Genomic DNA, 24,331 nt, shown 5'->3' on the forward strand with positions numbered 1-24,331 from the left:
AGGCAGTCTTGCCTTTTCCATAGCTCACAACGGATGAAGGACAGGAGGGGGTAGCTGATGCCTGCTGGGACTATTTTTGAAGTGGGCTCAATGCCAGGTGGGAATGCCGGGCAACCATACATGATTTCAAAAGGGGACATAAGGGAAGGCTTTTTTGGCAGAACTCGGAGTCGGAACAAAGCTGTAGGCAATAGCTTAACCCAGTCTAGATGTAATTCTAAGGAGAGTTTGGTAAGGGTCTCTTTGAGTGTGTGATTGGTTTGTTCAGCTTTCCCTGAGGACTGGGGGTGATATGGGATATGGAAGTGCCAGGGGATATTAAGTGCAGTTGTTATGTCTTGTGAAATGTGGGAAGTGAATTCAGGGCCGTTGTCAGTTTGGAGAAAGGTTGGGATTCTGAATCTTGGGATAATTTCTGATAAAAGGATAGAGGCAACTGTGCTGGCTCTTTTGTTTGTGGTCGGGAATGCTTCAGCCCACCCGGAAAAGGTATCTACGAGGACTAAGAGATAGCTAAGTTTTTTTACGGGGGTCATATGAGTGAAATCTAGTTGCCAGTCACTTCCCGGAATATGTCCTCTGGATTGGTGAGTTGGGAAAGGTCCTGGCCTTAGTGGGGTTTGTGGGTTTGTACGTTGACAAATGGAGCAGGTAGATGTGAGCTGTTGGAGGAACTGTAGATCTGAAGAATCGAGGGTGAAGAAGGAGCTTAGAAATGTTTTTAATGATTGGGGGCTTGTATGGAAGATAGAGTGGAGGTATGAAAAGAGGGTGTGCTTTGGGAGGTTAGGTGGCTGTGAGTGTTGTGGAGGGTCTTGTGTGTACTGTGAAGGGTTTGGAAGTCTGTTTGTTGTTATTATGATTGTGCGGGGCAGAGACGACAGCGCTGCCTGTTTTGCCTCTTGGTCAGCTTTATTATTGCCTTGTGTTATTGGGGACGAGTCAGCTTGGTGGGACGGGCAGTGGACTATTCCTATTTTGGTAGGAAGTAGAGAGGCTTGGAGAAGTCATGTGATGAAGGTAGCATTGGTGATAGATGTTCCTTTTGTTGTGAGTAGTCCTCTCTCTTTCCAAATAGCAGAGTGGGAGAGTAAGATGTGGAAAACATATTTGGAGTCTGTGTATAGTGTGAGTGAGGAGTCTGCTGCCAGTTGGAATGCTCGAGTGGCTGCAATGAGTTCAGCTTGTTGGTTGGTAGTTTGGGAGGGCAGGGGCTTCGCTTCGATGGTCTGGGTTAGGGAGACTATAGCATACCCTGCTAGGCGCTGTCCGTTTAATGAGAAGGAGCTACCATCGGTAAACCACATGTGATCTGGGCTATCTAAAGGTCCTTCAGAGATGTGGCTTGGACACGGTAGGAGGGACTCTAAAGTCTCGATACACTTATGTAAAGGGGGGTTTGTGAAAGAGGTAAGAGGGTGGCGGGATTGAGGGGCACGCAGGATTGGAATGAAACAGTAGGATCGTGTAGGAAAGAGACACGTAGTGACAGGACGCGGCGGGGGGGAGTGTTTGCAGGCTCTTGTATGTTAGAAGGTCCTTTAGTTGGTGGGGGGAGGTGATGGTAACGTTGGCCCAAAATGTGAGTTTTTTAGACTCTACGACCAGCAAGTAGGCAGCCGCCAAGGCCCGGAGGCAAGGGGCCCACCCTCGCACGGTGGGGTCCAGTTGTTTGGACAAATATGCTACTGCAGCGAATGTGGGTCCTTGCATTTGTCCCAAGACTCCTAGGGCTCGGCCACGGTGCTCATGGACGTATAAAACAAAAGGTTTTTCTAAATTTGGAAGGTGTAGAGCTGGAGCTCCTAACAGTGCTTGTTGAAGTGAGTGGAAAGGTCGTTGGGCTGCGGGGTCTGTGGGCTCTGATGGGGCTCCTCGAGACAGGTCATAGAGGGGTTTTACTAGGAGGGAGTAGTTAGGGATCCATGTTCTAAAGTAGCCTGCTAGTCCTAAGAATGAGAGGATTTCTTGTTTTGTTTTGGGGATGGGGAGGTTTTTGATGAAGCTTTTGCAATCTAGTGTGATGGCCTTTGAGTCTTGAGAGAGAAGGACTCCTAGATAGGTGACTTGTGTTAATGAGAGTTGGACCTTTTGAGGGGATACTCGGTAGCCTTTGTCTGCGAGGAAATTGAGAAGGGAAGTAGTGTCGGCCTGGGAGACGGCTAGAGAAGGACTGCACAAAAGGAGATCATCTACATATTGCAGGAGGACGGATTGGGGAAGTCTCAGTGTTTTTAGGTCTGAAGCTAGGGTTTGGCCAAAAATGTGAGGGCTATCTCTGAACCCTTGGGGAAGAACGGTCCATGTCAGTTATTGTGACTGTTTGGTGTCTGGGTCAGTCCAGGTGAAAGCAAAGAGATCTTGTGATTAGGGGAAGAGAGGAATGGTGAAGAAAGCATCCTTGAGATCGACCACTGAGAAGTGTGTGGCGCTTGGAGGAATTGAGGAGAAGAGAGTATGGGGGTTGGGGACTAGGGGGTGAATGGGTTTAACAGCTTCATTAATGAGCCTGAGGTCCTGAACGAGGTGGAATGTGCCATTGGATTTTTTTACTGCAAGAATGGGGGTGTTGAATGGAGAGTGGGTTGGTCTAAGGAACCCCTTCCTGAGGAGATCGGAGATAACTGGTTGTAATCCCCTCAGACTAGAGGTGGGGAGAGGATATTGGGGTTGGCTGGGAAAGTGATGTGGATTTTTGAGGGAGATTTGTATGGGGGTGCATAGTGCTAACGAAGGGGTGGTAGTATCCCAAACTACAAGATTGACGCCTGTTGGGAGCGAAGGCGGAGGAGGAGCAGGAGCCTGGTATATGGAATCAGTAACTAGGGCAATAAGTGAGGTGGATTTTGGGGGGGTGGCTGGATTAAAGGTGATAGAGGTTTTGAATTTAGAGAGGATATCCCTTCCTAGTAGGGGAAGGGGGCATTGGGGCATGACTAGGAACCGGTGAGAAAATATGTGGCCAGAGAAGGTGCAAGAGAGAGGAGGGGTGGCTCTCGGACGTATGGTTTGGCCTCCAACCCCGACTATAGGAGATCCAAAAAGGGAAGTGACACCCCAGAATTCCCTTAAAACCGAGAAGGTAGCTCCGGTGTCAAGGAGAAATGTGATAGAGCATCCGTCTACTGTTAATGAGACCCTGGGCTCCTGAGCGGTGATGATCTGTGTCGGGAGAGGAGTCCCAAGGCCCCGTCAAGCTTCAATGGCCAGACCTAGGAGGTCGAGTGTAGAGCTGGAGGCTGGCCCGGCTCCCCTTCAGGAGCCAGGGCAGTCTACGGCCCAGTGGCCAGACAGGTGGCATTTGGGGCACGGCTTGTTGGGGGGCCTGGGATTTGGGCACTGCCGGGCCCAATGTCCCTCCTTTCCACATTTAAAGCAGGGCCCAGGGGGCTTGTGTATGGGCCGATGGCCAGACGACGCCTTGTGGCTGTGTGATTTTATTATGGGCTGAGAAGGGGCCTGGAGGGCCTGTGCTAATAATTGGTATTTTTGTTTTCTTGCCTTCTCGTCCCGGTTATGATAGACCTTGAACGCCATTGCTAGTATCTCGGATTGGGGAGTGAAGGGGCCTCTGTTTAGCTTTTTTAATTTGTTTCGGATATCAGGGAAGCTTTGGGCAAAGAAGTGGGACATGAGGAGTTGTCTACCGTCGGGGGTTTCAGGATCTATAGTGGTATATTGTTGAAGTGCCTTTGTAAGGCGGTCAAGGAAAGCGGAGGGGTTTTCATGTTTGTCCTGTATTATTTCATGAAAGTTTTCAAAATTGACTGCCTTCTGAGCTGCTTTACTCAGTCCAGCTATTAGGCAAGTGGCGAAATGGTCTCGGGCTGCTGTGCCATTTTGTGTGTTATAGTCCCAGTTGGGCTCCTGTTCTGGCACCGCCTGTGCCCCCAGCGGCAGGGCTGGGGCTGTTTGGTGGACCTCATCCACATGAGCGCGAGCATGTTCCCAAACTCGCCTACGCTCTTCAGGAAGAAGGGTGTTAGAAAGGACTGTGTAGATGTCATGGAAGGTGAGGCTATAAGCTTGGCAAAGGTACTGAAATTCTTTGATGTATGAAGAAGAGTTAGAAGTGTAAGAACCTAAACGTTTTTCGATTTGAGATAGGTCAGCTATAGAGAAAGGGACGTGGACGCGAACAATGCCCTCTGCCCCAGCCATTTCTCTGAGGGGGGTGAGAACAGGGTGGGAAGATTTTGAGCGAGTAATGGGAGGGCTAAACGACGAGGAGAGAGCGGGCAGTGAGGAGGGTGAGGAGGCAGAAGTTGGGGGAGGGGAAGCTGTCGGGTGTTGGGGTTGGGCGGCGGCCTGAAGGCGGGGCGGAGGGTGGTGGTATGGGGGGAGCTCGTCGGCTGGGTCGAAGTCGGGGGCAGAGGGAGGGGTTGGCAGTTTAAGAGTGACAAGGAGCTGTTGGGGTTCGCAAGGGAGGCAGAGGTTAGGTGTGTCCCATAGGAGGAAGAAGCCGTGAATATATGGGATCTCTACCCATTTTCCTGTTCGCACACAATAGTTGTAGAGATCCCGAAGAAGATCAGGATCGAGAGAGCCATAAGGAGGCCATTTGTTTTGGTTGTCTAGGGGATAGGTGGGCCAGTTTTGAGTGCAAAATTTAATTAGGTGTTTTGGTTTGATGTCTGAGGCGAGGCCAAGGGCCGACAAATTATTTAAAAGACATTGTAGGGGGGAGTCGGCCGGCAGGGATGCAGAGCCTCCCATAATGAGAGGAAGGAATAGACGGCGATGAGCTAGGCAGGGCGTCCCCTGCTGGCTGCTTGCCGTGGAGTGAGTTGGAGCCTCCGGATCGATCGTCACCAAAACGGAAGGAGCCTCTGAGAGGTGGGAGGCCATGGGTCACCTGGTACCAGGATTTTAACGAGCGAAGGAGAGGGGCCCAGGCCAGAGACGCGAGGAGGAGAGGGAGAAAACTCTGTTCCCTGCAGGCCGAGGTGGAAGTGAATGATAGGGGCCTACCACTGCCGTAAGGGTGTCGGGCAAAATGTGTCCATCACGGGAGCGGCTAGGGTCTGGCGATTTGCCTGAGAGGTAGGCCCGGGAGGGGAAAACTTACCAAGATGAGGCCGGTGGTGGGCGAAGAGCTCGGCGAACAGGAAAATGGGTGGGCTGGCCGGAGGTCTAGAATGAGCCTGGGAAGGGGATCGGGGTCCCACCTAAAGGTGGGGAATCCCGATCCGAGTCATGGCACCAAAATGAAGGGCGACAGGCTAGTCAGAGATGACACCAGTGGCAGCCAAGAGATCTTTATTGGAGAGGTGGAGGTCAGGTCGCGCAGGGGAGAGAGAGAAGAGGAGAGAGAGAGCTGCTGGTGTGCTGGGTTTTATATCCCTTGGGCCTACGTGGGGCGGGCCCAAGGGAAGGCAGGAGATGCTTCTTTCTGATTGGCCCTCCTTTGGCGGGTTGAGACAGTGCCTGGTCAAGGAGGGGAGAAGAACCTGGAACCGGCGCCATTAAGGTACCCCTGTTGCCTAACAGGACGGACTTGGTGGGAGATCATGGAATCATGGGGGCAGGTCTTTCCCACGCTGTTATCGTGATAGTGAATACGTTTCACGAGATCTGATGGTTTTGAAAAGGGAAGTTTCCCTGCACAAGCTCTCTTCTCTTGTCAGCCACCATGTGAGACGTGCTTTTCACCTTTGCCATGATTGTGAGGCCTCCCCAGGCACGTGGAATTGTAAGTCCAATAAACCTCTTTCTTTCTTTTGTAAATTGCCCAGTCTCAGGTATGTCTTTATCAGCAGCATGAAAATGAACTAATACAGGAGACATGGCTGGTTTTCAGTTGACCCTGAGATATAGGCCTCTGGGATCCCCTAAAATAGCTCTGTCCTCACAGGTTCCTCACCCCCTCCCTCCAGAACAGCTTGCGACAGTCTCCAAGCTGAGCTGGATGGGCTACCTTATAACCTGTAAAACAAGGAGCTTTGCAGTGACAGGAGCAATCCAGGACACCTCTATGTGAGACCCTCTGTTTTCTAACCAATTCACAAATGGGGAAAGCCCCTGGGAGGTAATGGAGTAAAGGGTAAAAGCATTATCTTTAAGAACAGACAGACGAGGGTTTGGATTCTACTAGATGGTGACTGTATGACCTTAAAGAAGTTACTTATTCTCTCTAAAGCTCAGTTTCCTTGTCTGCAAAATAGGACAGCTGTAGGGTTGAGAGGAAGCATATATAGCAGAGCCAGTACTGCTCCTGTCACATAGATGGTCAGGGAATGTTAGTTGAGTACCCTTTTTTCTCTATCATCAATCAGGTAAAAGGTTGGCCCAAATACCAATGAAGTTCCTTCCTACTTAAAAGTAAGTCCAAGGCTGGGTGCAGTGGCTCATGCCTATAATCCCAATGCTTTGGGAGGCTGAGGCAGGAGGATGATTTGAAGCCAAGAGTTTAAGACTAGTCTGGGCAACAGAGCAGGACCCTGCTTCTATAAAAATTAGAAATTAACCAGGCACAGTAGCACATGCTTGTAGCCCACCTACTGGGGACGGTGAGGCAGGAGGATCACTCAAGCCTGCGAGGTCAAGGCTCCAGTGAGCTGTGATTGTACCACTGCACTCCAGCCTGGGCAACGGAGCAAGACCGTGTCTCTTAAAAAAAAAAAAAAAAGAAGTCCACAAAGCAGTTATTGAATATCTGCACTCCACCTATCCCCATGTTTGGCTGTAAAGAGAAACGTAATCAATACGTAACTCCTGACTTCAAGTCACAGTGGTTAAAAGTAACAATATCTTTGGTTTCATAAATCTGTAGTTGACTTTGACACCTTGAATCCTCCCAACAATGCTGTGAAGCAGGTGGTCTTATTCTCACTCAACTAATGAGACAGCTGAGGCCAAGAGGGTGTAAGCCCCATGCCCAGTGACCACTGCCCAAGCAGCTCCCCTGGGGTTGATACAGCCCTTCCCCCTGAGACCTGCTTTCATTTCTCTTCTGCGCCCCATCACTGTGCATAGAACAGTGTTTCCAAGAGCCTCCAAATCCCATCCTTTCCAGCCTACACTCTTCCCTTCTGCAGTTCACACTTCCACAAGTGTGAGCCACATTACAATGTAAGCTAGAAAAAGTAAACCCGCATTGGCTTGAAAGAAAATAAATGCACCAGATAAAACACAGTTGTTTTTGGAAGTCATCACAGAATTTTATATATAATGAACCATATTATAAATTGTAATACAACAAAGATTTAAGTGCCAATGGCAGACCAGGCATCTTGCAAAAGTTACATGCTGAAAGTCTTTAACTTTACAACCAGAGGCTAGAGAAAGGGATGCAATTTATTAGACACATTTCACATTTTTCCCATGAATCATTAAATATTTAAGCACCATAAAATTCAAGCATTTCACATGGATGTGGCAGCCAGCCTTGGTGGTTTAAAATGCATTATGCAGAATTTCTAGCAGATAATAACAGTGACAATTGCAGAGTACTGATTTTTAATGTCAATTGTTTGTTCCCTGCAGAACTTACTGATAATGTCCCTGCAGGAAATTGTGATATTTTCTGTGCTACAGTAACTTTGAGGATTGAAATGAAACAGCATTCCCAAAGACACTAAGAATTGGCCACATATAAATCTAATCAGTAATTTATATATCCTGTGAGAATCATAATTCTGTGTAAAAAAAAATATTTTTCGTATTAGTTTATTTTAAATACAAAATGTGACCATAGTAAGTGTATGATGATGGGTATGCTAGACAGGTAATCTAACTTAATTTTCAATGCAAGAGTAGCTGTTATGTCCCACCGTATTAATGAGAGAAATGAAGTTAAGAAAGTTGGCAAAACTCACCCAGGATAACAGCTGAAAAATGACTAAGCCAGATTTCAAACCTGGGTTTGACCAACTCTCAAGTCCTCCTCTTTCCACTATTCTTGCAGCCATACCAAGTAAATGTAACAATTATCAGATTATTCCAGTGAGCTGATAGAAACACAGATCTAATATAATTTCCTGGAACACACTGAATGGTTTGCTTTACTATAACCTACACGAGGTTCAAAATAAGATGATAAAGCCCAATTGTAGTGCACCATTCCATTGACTATTTTTTGGAGCACCAATAACATGTATACAAACGTTTAGCAAAGATTTTATGCTAGGAAGCTCTTAAATCCTGAGGGAATACAGATTACAGCATAAGGTAAGTCATGTCACATTTTACTGAAGGGTCTTCTCAGTCAGATCTCTCAAATTTCATTTCTGAAATTTCTGTTTATAGAAAAAACAAAAATCTATTTTTGGAGGGGTGTGATAAGCCCATTGAAAGCTTATCAATTGGCTTTCTGGCAATAATTATAACAAGAGAATGCGGGTATACAGATATGTTGAATATTAAAATATTCTGAAGTAGGAAGTGGTTTATACTTGTAACCATCTTGCTGATGAAGACCTTATATGCAGAGCTAAACACCTAATGCCTAATGATGTTTATGGAATTGTCATTGAAAAAAATGAATTGGCAGTAATGTGTTCAACTCTGTGCTAGGCATTAGGCATACAGATACGAGTCAAGCCTGGTCCCTGCCCTCAAGGGGCTTGCATTTTGGCAATGGAATGAAGGAAGTGCACTGAGACGTTAAAGAAGCAATGGGGAAAGGAGAAAATGAGGACAGCCCCGTGCACTGCACAAGAGCAGCAGAAGGGAGCCTAAGTTTCCCCCAGGGAATTCACCTTCCACACAGGGTAAACTGACCCCAAGGAGGACATCACTGGTGAAGCAGGAGCAAAGTCGAAGAGGTGCTGGGAGTGTCTGCAGAGCTGCACACAGTTCATCGTGACAGGAAATACTCCTAGAGGGAACCCTCGAACAGTCCCCACTGGACCTTTCACCCCATAGGAAGTCATTTGGACTTCATGGGCAGCGAAGTCATAGAAGGATTCTAATCCAGAGGGTGACAAAATCAAGTTTGGGTGGATCTTAGATGGCAACTGGGATTTGAAACTAAGGCACCAGCTGGGAGATGCCTACTGCAAGGGTGGAGGTGGAAGACAAAGGCTGTGTGAGACGGGCATGGGGCTAAAGAGGAGGTAGCCATCCAAAGCAGTGATGACTCAGCTTTCAATGTGGGGAGTGTGAGAGCAGAACGAAAGGGCCACTCATAGCATGGAAACCTGCCTGGATGAATGGGCTCCACTTACTTACTGAGAATCAGAACCCAGAAGTAAGCATCCCAGATTTCCAGCCGGGCACAGGACAATTCCCATTAGGGCAATCTAGACACGTTCCAGTCTACAAGGTTGGTGGGGAGACAGGGAGAGGAGGGTTTGATAAGGATCATCTCCAATAATGGGTCAGGAGAACAACTCACAAGCTTTGTTCATCACCTCCACAGAGAAAGGGTAATTGAAGGCACATTGATATATAACCAGGTGAAGAAAATAATGGTTTAAGATAACAGGATCTTCTATTCCAAGAAGTTATTTTTCCTATTTTTCTGCCCTTTTGGTCCTTTAAAATACTTTACTTTTGTAAAATTAGAGGGCAGTGTTAATGCTGCAATTAAGACAGCTGTTGTCATACTAACATTTTGAACAGTCTGATACCTTCCCAAGCTCACTGTGGAGTAAACTGTCTACATAATTTAGTCTGTGTTTGTGTGGGTTTTTTTTTTTTTTACTTATTTATTAACTTATGAAGATAATATTCTAATACCAACATTAAAGTGTTTAAAATAGTTAGCAAGTAAGATATGTTTCTGATGTTCCATTTGTCACCCTTACCTCTTCCCAGAAAATGTTCTCAGGCCAAGTTCAAGATGAACAAGTTGAACTTTTAGGAGGGTTGACTTTTGGTAATAGATAAAGGTTTTTTGGAAGGAGAAAGGTAATCACAAGTAAGATTGAAATTGGCTTAAGTTTTAGGTGCATAAAAATATTCAACATGCCAGAGCATGGTTTAAAAAATATCAAATGGGTCAAGTCAACTAGGAAATATTCTGCTACATCAAGAAAATATTTCATCTTAAAATACACATTTTTCTTTTTACCAGAAAATACTCTTAAAATAAATTGCCACCCTGGGGAGAGCCCATAGCAAAACTCATTTGAAATGTGTTCTGCATATAAGAGCTCTTTACAAATCAAAGTTTGGCAAGGAAAACATTTCTTATAAACAAAATTTTAATTGAGTTTTTCTTCTCAATTATTTTTAAGTGCACTAAAGTGAGCGTCATGCTCATGAGAAATTTCTTTAGTTTTCTCTAAAATGTCTTTTAGACGAGGAAGGTGAGTTTCCTAAAAATTTTTTCCAACAAATCTTTTAAATTTAGGATTAGATCACCAAATTCCTAGCAAAATAGAAAAAGGGATCTTTTGCTTTACAGAAAAAATACTCACTATAAATTGACACACATTCTAAACTTTAGAAAATACTAATGCCAAATGTCAAACTGTTGCCTTGGTACAAGACTGATATAAAATACAAGAATGTCTTTAAAATTGGCAAAAATGGGATGCTCCTGTAACAGCCAACCACGGGAGCATAAAATTCAAATTATAAATTGTCTTTGTTTCGTTTAAAGATAGATAGTGCCATGTCTTCCTGATGATGGGGTAACCCTGACTTAAATGAATCTTCTTACCTAAGTTTAATTAAGTCAGCCCTTAATTTTCTCCCAAGTGCATAATGATAGCTCTGTCACGTCCCCGTGTGAGCTGCCATTATGTGTGTGGAGAAAAGTGTCCGTTATGAGTGCAAGAAGCTGTGCAGGCTGTCCTGGGGAGGGGAGTGAGAGGCTTTGTATGAAGCATGTGCCTGCCTGAGTGAGCCCCATGTAGCGCCAGTCCCATTAGCACGCACACACGGGTGACACGCCGGACCCCGACTGGGGAAAAGCAGTCTGTCTGGAAGTTCACTGCAATGGGGAGTCGATTTTTGTGAATAACTACCTTAATATTCACTAATAGCTTTTAGGCTCCTAATCTCTTATTGAATATTTTTTTTTCCATAATTGCTACTTTTCAAAAGGGTTGCCAAAGTAGGCATTTCTATTCTCTGAAAAATGCAGGAGAGAACATAATGTTTTATATTCATCTGTGATGTGTTTATGCTAATGTCCCATCTCTGGAATACGGCGACTCTCGGCCTTCCTGCCATCGTGATTCATTCTCCTTTGAAACGAACTGTTAACGCTGGCAGTGTGAATTTTTTTTTTCTTCTTTAAAAAAAAATATCTCTTTGGGTCGTGGTTTTACCATTATTTAAAGTATATGGAAAAATAGATTACAGAGGAAATCATTTTGAAATGTTGAAAATCTCTGCTTTCTAGTTTCATTCATTGACCTGTTTAATTTTTCCTGTAAAATCCATCCAGAAGCCCACTGTATTATAGAGTAATTGACTTCAATTGTTTCAGATACTATTAACCCACGAATGAAGTTTTCAGTAATGTAATTTGTAATCTGGCCTTTATCATCTACTTGCCTTTCTGAGAATTAGCATATTTTTAAATCAAGCCAGTTCTTCAGTCATCCTCAGTAAAATAAGAGTATCTAGGTTCCATCTAGATTGGGAGGTCCAAACAAATCCATCCATGCAGCATTTGCTTAATGTGTAAGGAACCAGAGGACTCTGGGAATAACCACGACAAAACAGAAGGAACCACTGAAAGGGAGTCCAAAATGAGCACCATGACGTCTCTTAGCACAGTCTAGGAAGTCTTAGCCCCCTAGGAGGTTTCTCTTGGCCACATGTTGGTGAATTTCGCATTCTCTAGCTATACTTCATGCAGACCTGGCACCGGCTGATTTTCTGGCGTTGGGCCTGGCTTTCTTTTAAGGTGTCTGGTGCTGGAGCAGAGGAAAACTGCAAGTCTGCTTTCACCGTTGTGAGCCAGAAGCTATACTCATTTGCAAAAAAGTGGCAAGTTCCCTGCCGGCCTTGGCATTCAAGGAATGGTGCTGCTCTGAAATCTTCCAGGCAGCTGCCAGGTGACATAAGGGCCTGCCCTCCTCCTTGGTCCCCAGCTCCTGTGTGCTACCCAGAAAACGAGAGAGAATTAGGGCTCAGACACACACAGACAACCCCAGACCCAATCAGGGACACGCCCAGGTTTGGGTCTGATCTTAACATTTTTCCTTAGATTATTCCATAAAGAACAAAATACAAGCACTGAAAAGGAGTCGTAGTCAGCATGATGAGTATGCACACAAATCGGCTCCAGTTTCACCGATGGCTGAAGCAAATTCATCTTCTAAATTCTACCAATGTGATCAAAATCAACCACAAGTGTTTTTAAAAGATAATGGCCCTGCATCCCAACAGGCTGTGGTTTGCAACAGCCCCCGTGACCTTATGTCCTAAGTGCAGAGTGCTCAGAATTACTGTCCAATCCAGAGAGAAATGGCAGGAGAAGGTGTTAGGAAATGGTGAATGTGCCAGGGTTCAAGGGCACAGGACTCACCATCAGGAATGAATACCCGATCCAGAGGCTCCTCCAGGTCTGTGGACATGGGGGGATGGACTGGTCCTGGCTGTGCACCGCCACCGCCTGGGCCGGGGCCTCGCATACCACACAGCGGCTGACATAGGGGCGGATCGCCTCTTCAGAGAGTGGCATCATGGGGAGGGGCGCAGCGCTGGCCAGCCAGTAGGATCTGTCGTTTCTCTGGGCATAGTGGCACACCTGGTGGATGTTGCAGTAGGCAAAGGGCAGCGTGCTAAACACGGGAAGGCAAGACCCTGCCAGACCTTGGGAGGGAAGAAGAGACAGCTGGTGTCCAAGCACCCCATGTTCCCAAAACCTTCCTTCCTCCATTTGGCCTTTGCAGACATGTTCTGGAATCTGGAGACCCTTGCCAAAGCCTACTTCTGTGGTCGGGAAGCCATTTCTGACACCTCCCTGGTCCTGCGGGCCAGCCCTCATCCCTTCATCCCTTACTCATGAGCCAAGCAGGGGGCCAGGTGCTGGAGGTGGGCGCTAAGCACATCTCTGTGTTCTGGAAGCTCATGGCCTAGCGGGGAACTGGAGGAGCAAACAAGCAATGAAACTACAGCACAACAAGCCCTAAGAATGAGAAGTGTGGGGTTCCAGGACCTCAAGGAAGGATAACTGGAATATGTGATTTTAAGTTAGGACTTGAAATACGAGGAGGATTTGGCCAGGCTTGGAGATGGTGGTAGCGACTACTCAAAAGAGAGATATAGCATCAGAGGGGGCTGGAGATAAGGGATTATGGAGCTCAGAGAACTCAGACATGTTCAGTGCAGGGACTGTGAGGAGAGGATGTCAGTATTGTCTGTCTCAGGGGTGTCCCATGATAAATCAGACCATTGGATGTGGCCTTTGTCAATCTCGTTAAGGAGTTTGGACTTTATCCCAAGAGTTCTGCAGAGTTTTAAGATGTGTGCTCTGGTTAGACCAAGGCGAGAGAAGCAAGACTGGTGGTACAAAGACCAGGCAGGAAAGAAATTGATGGCAGAGGGAGAGGAGGAGAGAAGGAAACAGATTCAGGATATTAAACATCACTTCCTCCTTTCTCCTGTACAAAGAAACTAGCCCCTTGTGATGGGAAAGGCCATAGCCAAACCCAAAGGAGAAATGCAAGGGATGTACAAGTAGTTGCCAACCCAGGCTTGCACTCTTTGACCACCCTTATTAACAGCTGGGGTCACTGCCTAGTGAGAGCAATGGCAAGCACCTCACCGTCAACTGTCCCCATCAGCATATCCTCCCTGCACCTTCCATTCTAACCATGATTTTCTTGGAAAGACTGTTTCCCGGCAGCCAGGTACTTAAGCCTTTGACTTGAAATCAGTCCCTGCAGCTTGCAAATCTACTATTGAAAATTGGCAAGGGCTGGGCACGGTGGCTCACACCTGTAATCCCAGCACTATGGGAGGCCAAGGGGGGCAGATCACCTGAGGTCAGGTATTCAAGACCCACCTGGCCGCAAGACCCCAGCTCTACTAAAAATACAAAAATTAGCCAGGCATGGTGGCACAAGTCTGTAGTCTCAGCTACTCAGGAGGCTGAGGCAGGAGAATCGCTTGAACCCTGGAGGTGGAGGTTCCAGTGAGCCAAGGTTGTGCCACTGCACTCCAGCCTGGGCAACAAAGCAAGACTGTATCTCAAAAAAAAAAGAGGAGGGGAGGGGAAGGGAGGGGAGGGTAGAAGTGACAAGGAGCACCAAAAGATGACCCTCTAAATAAAGTTCTGTAACTTAAATTGGAGTAGGGTAGGGAGTTGATGCTGGCAAGTGCCATAACATAACCATCAGGGTGCTGTGGCTGCACCATTTTACATATAAGTACAGGAACCGACCACATTCTGGTTAATTTACATTTGGAAGCAAAAACTACATTTGATAACAGAGTTACATTTAACTTACTGAGGAAGAATCATTTTTATAAATCTAATAATATACTTATTATTAGCCAGATAATAATAATATACTTATTATAGCCAGATAATAATTATAGCCAGAATGAGCTTCTTTGACACTTCATAGGATCATAAGTTTAAAGGATTAGCTGAGAATGACCATGCTAGTGTTTTTTTTAAAAAAGTAAGAATAATCCCATATAAGGTTAGTGATCATTTAAGGTGTTGATGAATCAGTAAAATTAACCCCAAATTTTACTCTTCAGGCAATGGAGATGGGCGATCCTGTATCCATACCAAGGTCTTGATTGTGAGCTTTCTCTTGCCCTTCCAGGTATAACAGACTATACCCAGTCCAGAGCCTGGGCATGCCCAGGGGGCAGGTGGGCTCCTGGTCCGTCTGACTGTGGAGAACCAGGAGGAAGCCACTGAGGTATCCAGGGCCAAACCCTTTGGGCCCAGGATCCCCAATGGGACCAGGAGGCCCTGAAGGAACAAAGGAAAAAAAATGAAGGCAGGTTAGGGGGTCCGGTTTAACAAATAGGTTAAGCACCTCTGTTCTGGCACTGTGCTAAGCACTCAGGGAGCAGAGGGGAGCATGACTCATCCCCTCCCCGCCTTCTGGAATGTACACAGCTACACAGCTGCAGTACACACAACAACTCATTCAGCAAGTATTTGTTCCAAGCAACTCCTAGGTGTCTGGGCTACATTAGCATAAAGACAGAAAACAGAGGAAAATCCCTGCCCTCATAGAGCTTGCATTACACTTGAGGAAGAGAAATAAGAATAAGCATAACAAAAAGGTAAGTTATGAAATACGCTAGGAAGAAAAGAATGAGGACAGTGTAATGACACACCCCAAGTGTGGACTCCCCAGACTGAACTGGGGAGCAAGTGCTCCCCAAAGTTGGTCTTTCTTACAACTCCCAGACCTCTTCCCTGGTTCCAGCATATTGTCAGTTCCATTCTGAGAAAGCCAAAGGCTTGGGATCCACATCTACAAGTTTGGCTCTCTTCTTTGAGAAGAGAGGGAAATGGAAGGAAGGCCTCGTTCTAGCATTCTTATTGGCAGATGGGAAATCAACAGTTCTAGAGAACATGAGCAGGGTCTATATCCTTTGGCACCTCTAAGGGGCTGAACTATTGCAGAAGGCCAGGAGCTGTTTCTTATTGCCAAGAGCAAAAGGTGAAGTTAGACATTGAAACCAAAAGGTATTTTGTTTTTGTGTTCTACCCTTGGTTCTGCAAGACTGGCAGGCTCTCCTCATCTACACTGTCAACCAGAGACGACAAAGCCGTAGCCTGTGGACTGAATCAGTCCTGCTCGTGTGTTTTGACCTGTAAGGATTTTACAAGTTGATATTTTGAACTTGAAAAGAGCAGAGTGTAGGCCCACATTCTTGTAGACTATAATTGGCGGGAGCTGAGCTGCAGCTTTTAGCCAAAGCTCCATTTTGCTACAGATCCCACTCAGCCCTCCTCATTCATTTCTACTCACTACTAACCTGGTACAGGAGTTTGCACCCCTGGCCAGGTACTCCCTGGAGATGGGATTGTGTCTCGGGCTCTTTGGATCCATACATCTAACAAGCGACCTGATGCATTGTTTCACACATCTATTCTGTAGAGTCATATCTCCCTTTGCCCAACACTACTTCCCTTTTATTATTTTTTTTAAGAAAGAACGCTGTTTTCTACATCAGTGTACTAATGGCTATAAGATGAAGTGAACTCAGGAAACCAGGCAATTTGGCCACTTGTAGAGGGTGAGAACACACACACTGTCCCTGAGGTCTTCATCACAGCCTCTTAAGTGTGATCCCACAGCCACCAGGCTGACCGTCCCTTCATGACCTTGAAAAGTGAACCGCAGAAATGGCCAAGACTTTGATGATGATGTATAGCAGTTTGGGAAAATACTGAATAGGATGCAGGGCCTTGTCTAGGTTTTATGATAGTTTAACATCAGTTAGAACATAAGAGATGCATCCCACTCTGTTCTCATTGTTTCTGTCTCTGATACCTGGTGAGTCGGCATCTAAGGCAAATGATCTGAATATGATCCAGTTTGGAAAGCCACTTGAGAGATCAGAGATTTTGTATACAACTCTAAGGTTTACAGTGTCAGAGAAAAGGGGAGAGACTGAAACTCTACCTGGTCCTCCAGGGTAGCCGTCTTCTCCTGTGTCACCTTTATGTCCGGGAGGCCCAGGAGACCCAGGGACGCCATCCACACCCCTCCTGCCATCCAGCCCAGGCTCTCCTTTGCACCCTGCACAAAAGTTTATGATGCTGGTGGTGAAAGCAGCCATGACACCTGCTAGCATTTACCGTGCTTATACCGTATGCCAGCCGTGTGCCAGCCCCAGGCTTCCTTCCCACTTTGACTGCATGCATCAGCTCATTTAGTCTTTGTGATGACATGAAGTTGGGATTTTACTATTTCCACTTGCAGTTGGGGTAACTGGGGCCCCGAGAGGTCAAATAATTTGCTTAATTAAGGTCAGTGATCCTATAAAGGACTAGGCCAGGATTTGAAGCCAGACCAGGGAAGTGTTGAGAGACAGGTTTTCACATTTTCTTCATAGTCTTGTATATTTGACTTCAAAAAAAAAAAAAAAAAAAACTACTGAACATGTATGGCATTTATAATAAATATTTTCCTTAATAACGATTGTTTAAAAGCCTAGATGGAGAAATGAATGAAACTTCATCGGTTTCATTTGGGGTCATGTTAAATCTGGAGCATGATAGGTGCAGCAATTTTTTAAAATAGCTTTTTACTGAGTGTTTACAATGTGCTAGGTACCATGCTAATCCCTTTACATGGATTGTCCAGTTCAGTCTTCCCAGCAGCCATATGACTACGTACTCGTACATGCCAGCTGTACCAGTGAAGAAACTGGGGCTCATAAAGGTCACAGAGCAGTCACATGTGGAGAGGAAACTTAGGCCCAAGGGGGCCAAGTGCAGAGGCCATCAACCACCAGACCCTGCCCCCTGACAAGCTGCAGAGCTCTGGATATAAACTGGGGGACTTGGCAGCAATTGCGTTAATCCTTAAGGAGTTCTTTAAGTATGCAGTTACTTTTTTGTCAAGGCCTCAATTCATGAGCCACTGTCTCCCTTCAGTCAGGGAAGCAGACACAGTCATTGTCTTTAGAGTTTATTGTTATTATACCTAATTTCCTGAATTACTAGCCTTCTCCAGGTTTCCAGTCTCTACTTATTATTCTATTCTCCTTCTCTCTCTCTCTCTCTCTCTCCCTCTCTGCCACAGAGTAGCCTGGTATGGGCTGATCTGTGTACCCCCAAATTTCATATGTTGAAGTCCTAGTCCCCTTATCTCAGAATGTGACTGTATTTGGAGATAAGACCTTTAAGGAGGTGATTCTGTTAAAATGAGGCTCTTAGGCTGGGCCCTAATCCAGGCTGACTGGTCTCCTTATGCAAGGAGAAAATTTGGACACAGAAAGGGACCCCAGGGATGCATGTCCCTGGAATGGCACAGAGGAGAAGCCATGTGAGGACACAGGAAGATGGTGGCATCCGCAAGCCACGGAGGGAGGCCCTGGGAGAAACCAGCCCTGTCGTGGTTCCTTGATCTTGGACTTCTGCATCCAGAACTGTGAAAAAATGTCTGTTGTTTAAGCCACCGTGTCGGTGATGGTTTGTTGTGGCGGCCCGAGCAGATCAACACATAGCCTAAAATCAAACATTAAGTCAAAGGGGCTTGCTTAAGTGGCTTTCACTGTTGCTTCTTGCCTTCGCCCTCCAGTGACTGTGGGATGATGACAAAGCTGAGGATGCCAGTCAACCAAGGAATTCATGGAGCCTCCCTCCCCCACCCTACTAAGGAGCCAGCCTTGCCTGATAACCATTAAATTCGTGTGTTAACACAGACGCTGACCGAAACCCTCTACCCTTAAAGCAGCAACCCTGTCATGAAAAGGATGCATGGAGGTTTAAGGAGGTTTGACTTGGTGTTGCAAGCTAGCAGGAATCGAAGATTTCCCACACAGGCCCCTCCCTGCCCCTCTGTGGCCCCAGGTGAAGCCCCGACTGTGCGTCCACACGTAGTAGAGTAGCTAACTTGCCTAGAGCAACCCTGGACTCTAATCTTCCTCCTCCAACCCACCTGAGCAACATCAATAGGAAACACAGGGCTAAACAGCGCAATGACACAGTCCTACCGCTCCTGAGAACAGAAGCCCAAAGACATTCTGGAACACTGGCTCACACTTTGGTAGAAATCAGCAACCGCCTTGGCAGGTCAGGGGTAGGGCCTGAGAATCTGCATTTCTAGAAGTCCCCAGGTGATGCTGAGGCTGCCAATCCCAGGAGCCACACGTTGAGAACCAGTGCTCTAGATGATTTAACGTTAAAACTCTTTCCGATGATGACCTTGGCAGCATATTTTGAAAATCCTACATTTCTGCCTATTCTTGAAACCAGAAATTCTACTCAGGAAATTTAGTTTAAAGAAACAACGACAATAATAGCAAACACAAGTACTGTTTCTTCTGTGTCAGGCCGTGTTCTAAGTGCTTTTTATGTTAGTGAATCCACATAATCCTCACAATCAGCCCTTCTTACAGATCAGAAAACTGAGTCATGGGTTACGTGGTAGAGCCAGAGTTATGAACACATGTCATCTATTTCCAGAATCTCTGCTCTTTTATTTCTTTTGTAGTTTTTTGTTTTTGTTTTTTCCAGATGGAGTCTCGCTCTATTGCCCTGGCTGGAGTGGAGTGGCACAATCTCGGCTCACTGCAGCCTCCACCTCCCAGGTTCAAGCAATTCTCCTGCCTCCTGCAAAGGCTAAAGGTACTGCCTCCCAAGTAGCTGGGACTACAGGCACGTGCCACCACGCCTGGCTAATTTTTTCTTTTTTTTCTGAGATGGAGTCTTGCTCTGTTGGCCATGCTGGAGTGCAGTGGCATGACCTCAGCTCACTGCAACCTCTGCCTCTCGGGTTCAAGTGATTCTCCTGCCTCAGCCTCCCGAGTAGCTGGGACTACAGGTGTGCACCACCAAGCCCAGCTAATTTTTTTGTATTTTTAGTGGAGATGGGGTTTCACCATGTTGGCCAGGCTGGTCTCAAAGTCCTGACCTCAGGTGATCTGCCCACCTCAGTCTCCCATAGTGATGGGATTACAGACATGAGCCAGCACACCCAGCCCTTATTTCCAGAAACTCTGTTCTTATCCATTACACTATTTCTTCATGATAAACAGGGCTGCATACAAGTAAGATATCATTACCAGTTGCTTATCATAGTGAGAAAGTAGAAACTCCTTAAATCAGAGTAGTTACTGGACCAGCAGCAAGAGCGGCAGCACCTGGGAACGTGTTAGAAATAAAGACTCTCAGAGCCCTCTCCTTACCTAACAAATCAGGTCTGGGGTAGGCCCCAGCGAGCTGTGTTTTAACAAGCTCTTCAGGGATTCTGATGGTTCGTGAAGCTTGAGAACCAAAGCCTTAAATGTTGCTCGTGACACCCCCTCCCTACCCCCAGGTTCAGCTCCCCTGTTAGAAATTCCCACATTACCCCTTGTTAACACTCAACACATCCGAACTGACTGACTCAATGTCTTCATTTTCTGCTAGCCTGTGGCTCCAAAAAGCAGGGCCTTGTTGGATTAACTTATTTCTAGCAGAGCAGCTGGCAGCAAACCAATCAATAATCGGTGAAGGTAGTGGTTAAATAAATTATGGCACAATCAGATAAGGCAATATTCCTCAACTGCTACAGATAATATTGTAGGAAAATATGTAATGACATAGAAGTAAGGTTATGTTAAGAACAGTTTGCCAACGAGTATGCCTAGGATGATCGTGCAGAAATAAAACTGGAAAAATATACAGGCAATTGTGTCTTTTAAAAGTGTGTTAGTTTTAAAGAGCTTCTGCACAGCAAAAGAAACTACCATCAGAGTGAACAGGCAGCCTACAGAATGGGAGAAAATTTTTGGAACCTACTCATCTGACAAAGGGCTAATATCCAGAATCTACAATGAACTCAAACAAATTTACAAGAAAAAAACAAACAACCCCATCAAAAAGTGGGCAAAGGACATGAACAGACACTTCTCAAAAGAAGACATTTATGCGGCCAAAAAACACATGAAGAAATGCTCATCATCACTGGCCATCAGAGAAATGCAAATCAAAACCACAGTGAGATACCATCTCACACCAGTTAGAATGGCCATCATTAAAAAAGCAGGAAACAACAGGTGCTGGAGAGGATGTGGAGAAATAGGAACACTTTTACACTGTTGGTGGGACTGTAAACTAGTTCAACCATTGTGGAAGTCAGTGTGGCGATTCCTCAAGGATCTAGAACTAGAAATACCATTTGACCCAGCCATCCCATTACTGGGTATATACCAAAAGGACTATAAATCATGCTGCTATAAAGACACATGCACACGTATGTTTATTGCGGCACTATTCACAGTAGCAAAGAGTTGCAACCAACCCAAATGTCCAACAACGATAGACTGGATTAAGAAAATGTGGCACATATATACCATGGAATACTATGCAGTCATAAAAATGATGAGTTCGTGTCCTTTGTAGGGACACGGATGAAACTGGAAAACATCATTCTCAGTAAACTATCGCAAGGACAAACACCGCATGTTCTCACTCATAGGTGGGAATTGAACAATGAGAACTCATGGACACAGGAAGGGGAACATCACACTCCGGGAACTGTTGTGGGGTTGGGGGAGGGGGGAGGGACAGCATTAGCAGATATACCTAATGCTAAATGACGAGTTAATGGGTGCAGGAAATCAACATGGCACATGGATACATATGTAACAAACCTGTACATTGTGCACATGTACCCTAAAACCTAAAGTATAATAATAATAAAAAAAAAGTGTGTTAGTTTTAAGTTACCTTTTTTTTTCTTTTGTAATAAAGTTTTTTTTTCCCCTTCACCAAATGCCTCCCCCACAGGCTAAAGGTACATCTCCCATCTCCTACCACATCCCTCCCTACATAAATGGTCTTCAACATTAGGTGGTTCTGCACCGCCCCACCCCGCCCCTCACCCCAGCAGACACTTGGCAATGTCTGGAGGCATTTTTGGTCCTCACATGGAGGAAGAGGTCATTACTGGCATCTAGCAGGATAGGGGCAAGGGATGCTGCTTAACATCCTAGAATCCACCAAACAGCCCTCCCGGATAAAGAATGATCGGGTCCCAAATGTCAGCAGCACTGAGGTTGAGAAACCGCTCCACACAGTAGGCTACATCCAAGAGTCATGTGTTCATTCACCAAATGTTTACCAAACACCTTCCATGACTCAGGCCTGCATATGGATATCACACTGAATAAGACAATATACTGCCCTCAAGCTTCTTATGGTCTCTATAACAGTGGTTGGCAAATTACAGCCTGTGGGCCATTTACTGCTCATTTTAGTAACCCCAGTTACAGTGGAACACATGCATTCATTTACGTGTTATCTACGGCTATGCTGCAGCAACAGGGTTGAGTGGTCGCAGCAAAGATCATCTGGCTCCAAAGCCGAAGCAGGGGATTGAAGTGTTCGGTTAATGACGTAGATGTTTCACTTCCCTGCCCTCGGTTCCACACGCCCCATTGCTTGTAAAGTGGTGTCCTCATATTGCCTGCCTGAGAGTGTCCCCTTCTTCTTCATACATCCCTACGACCAGCCAGTCTCTCCCCTCCATGCCCTGTGCTGGTTGAGCTACACTCAGTGTAGACATCCCAGTGTCCGATATGCTCCTGTTATGCTTTTGTGTTCCCAGGATTAGAAATGAATTATTTCAGAGTGTCCTGGACTGCATGCTGTACGTGGTTACCATTCAGTAGGTGAGAAAGGAAACATCCCCACCTCCCCATCTGGGTGAGAGGAGCCCTGCCCTTCCTGCTGACTGGGCAGAAACCTCCTCTCCCAGGGGTGGCACTCCTGGTGGAATCTGAAACTCCACCACCTTCCAAGAGAGTATCAGTTATCTTGGAAAGAACATGGAGCCCCATCACTGAGCTCAGAGCATTCCTTTCTCTGTCTCACCCAACAAGATGATTCCAACATGCAATATATTCTAGAAATGACTGCCTTAGTGCTTATGGGTTAGGAGTTTCTCCCTTCCACTGAACAGGCAGCAGCAGGGATTCCTCCTGATGTAGAGACTCATGGTGAGGTCACTGTAGATCTGGGAAAAAGAGTCCTCACACCAGACGTTATCATGTGGGCTTTACTCCCTTTAGGGTGAGGCAGAAAGAAATTGTCAGACGGAAGACATTTCCCGAGAAACAGGAAGGAAGGCTCTTCTTATTAACCTGAGCTCTATGTTCAGAGCTTTCCACCTTACGGACTTGTTCCCTACTTGGAACTAGTTTTAAGGAATAAAACTAAACATCAAAAAAAAACCCTCCAGTGTTAGATGGATGACCTCCTAAGAGGGCAAGTGTTGCCTTGAAGAGAAACACAACCCTAACAGGGTGTGGGTACGTCCATTAGGCAAGAATAGTTCAAAACAAAACAGATAACACTTTTGAGTTCACTGTAGGAAGCTTCAGCCTTTGAGGGCTGCCCTGGAAGGAAAAGTTGTAGATCAAAGAGATCTGTGTGTAGAAGAGCGTTAGGCCTCCTGTGGTGGACTAATCGACCCACTTCGTGTGGCCATCATCCATCCGCCCATACTGGGCAGGAAAGAGCCAGAAGTTTGTTCATTTTTATGTAAGTCTCAGCTGCAGCACATATGGTTACAAAATCAGCTTAGCGATGAAAGAAAAGATTTTTTAGTTCTTTTTTACCTTTTATTTTAGGTTCAGGGGTACGTGTGAAGTTTGTTACATAGGTAAACTCATGTCATGGAGGTTTGTTATAGTGATGATTATTTCGTCACCCAGGAGTTAAGCCGAGTACTCAGTAGTTATCTTTTTTGTCTACTTGAGGGTGGCGGGGAGGAGGAGGTAGAGGAGCAGAAAAGAGAAGATTCTGAAGGGAAAACAGGAAGATACCAACAACGTCATTTTAAGTGAACATTGTTCTTTCTAGTGGCAGCCATTTCTTTACGGCACTCAATCTTGAGGGTGGTATATGGGGTGGTGGTATATAAGCCCAACCTTTCCTTAAGGCTCTGCTCAAATACCAGCTCTTGCTGGGGGTCCTAGCTGTCCTGCAGTTCTCCACACTGGAATTAACCTCTCCCAGTACCCTTGACTTGCAACTCTTTTGTCTTGTTTTGTTTTAGACGGAGTTTCGCTCTTGTTGCCCAGGCTGGAGTGGTATATATGGCCCCTCACACCCTGCTGAAAAAAATGCCTTCAGGAAATGCTAGAGAAAGAGCAACATGGCCTACAGCTGGCCCAGGTCACCCAGGGTTTGGCATTAGGCCCTTAGAATATACCTGTCACTCTTTAGTAACTGGACAGGATGACCAATACAGCCAGTGTGGCCAGCGGGCATAGACAAGGCCGAGGAATACATGGCGGGGAAGAGAGGTCCTTTGTAACAGGAACCCAGAGGCTCCTATCAGAGAAGAGGGGCCCCAGAAGAAAGCAAGGGCTTGGGAGTGGGCGCACAGGACAAAAAGGAGCCCCAGGGAAGCTGGGCCACATGGTGAGAACATAGGAAGAGAAGGCGATGCTTCACCAGAACGACGGGGCACTTTTTTAAAAACATCATAATCATGTAGGTGTTAGAGAGGTGGCCTTGGAGTGTCCCCACTTCCAGCAGGCAGGATCAGTGGCTCCAATAAAGGGCACAGGAACCCAGGGAAGGCCCTCCTGTGGCCACGTGCAGCTGATGAGCCCATGAAACCCTAAGTCAGGGGAATTAGAGATCACAGGCAAGCACACCTGGGCCACATAAGCACTAGACCATCTTTCAGAAGCTCATAGGCTATGGAGAGAAAATCTTGTTCTTGTTCATGTCAAAGAAAACTATCATGTTCAAGTGTAAAGAATTGACCCATTCACATATTTT

The 24,331-nt window shown here is 46.0% G+C and overlaps 1 protein-coding gene across 2 annotated transcripts in view; it reads right to left on the reverse strand.

Moving 5' to 3' along the window:
* Positions 1 to 7,138: 7,138 nt before the first annotated feature.
* Positions 7,139 to 24,331, reverse strand: part of COL4A4 (collagen type IV alpha 4 chain) — a 322,996-nt gene continuing 305,803 nt past the window's right edge. Inside the window, exons 45-48 of one of the 2 annotated variants that reach the window (XM_055290810.1) lie at positions 16,509 to 16,625; positions 14,648 to 14,836; positions 12,431 to 12,717; positions 7,139 to 12,003 (exon numbers count right to left, since the gene is read on the reverse strand). In XM_055290810.1, coding sequence (XP_055146785.1) covers positions 11,740 to 12,003; positions 12,431 to 12,717; positions 14,648 to 14,836; positions 16,509 to 16,625 — 857 coding nt within the window. In that variant the 3' untranslated portion in view covers positions 7,139 to 11,739. The remainder of the gene's footprint in view (positions 12,004 to 12,430; positions 12,718 to 14,647; positions 14,837 to 16,508; positions 16,626 to 24,331) is intronic. The other variant, XM_063645750.1, reaches the window with a different exon arrangement.

This window comes from Symphalangus syndactylus, chromosome 8 (genome assembly GCF_028878055.3).
Source record: "Symphalangus syndactylus isolate Jambi chromosome 8, NHGRI_mSymSyn1-v2.1_pri, whole genome shotgun sequence".
Taxonomy (NCBI): Eukaryota; Metazoa; Chordata; class Mammalia; order Primates; family Hylobatidae; genus Symphalangus; species Symphalangus syndactylus.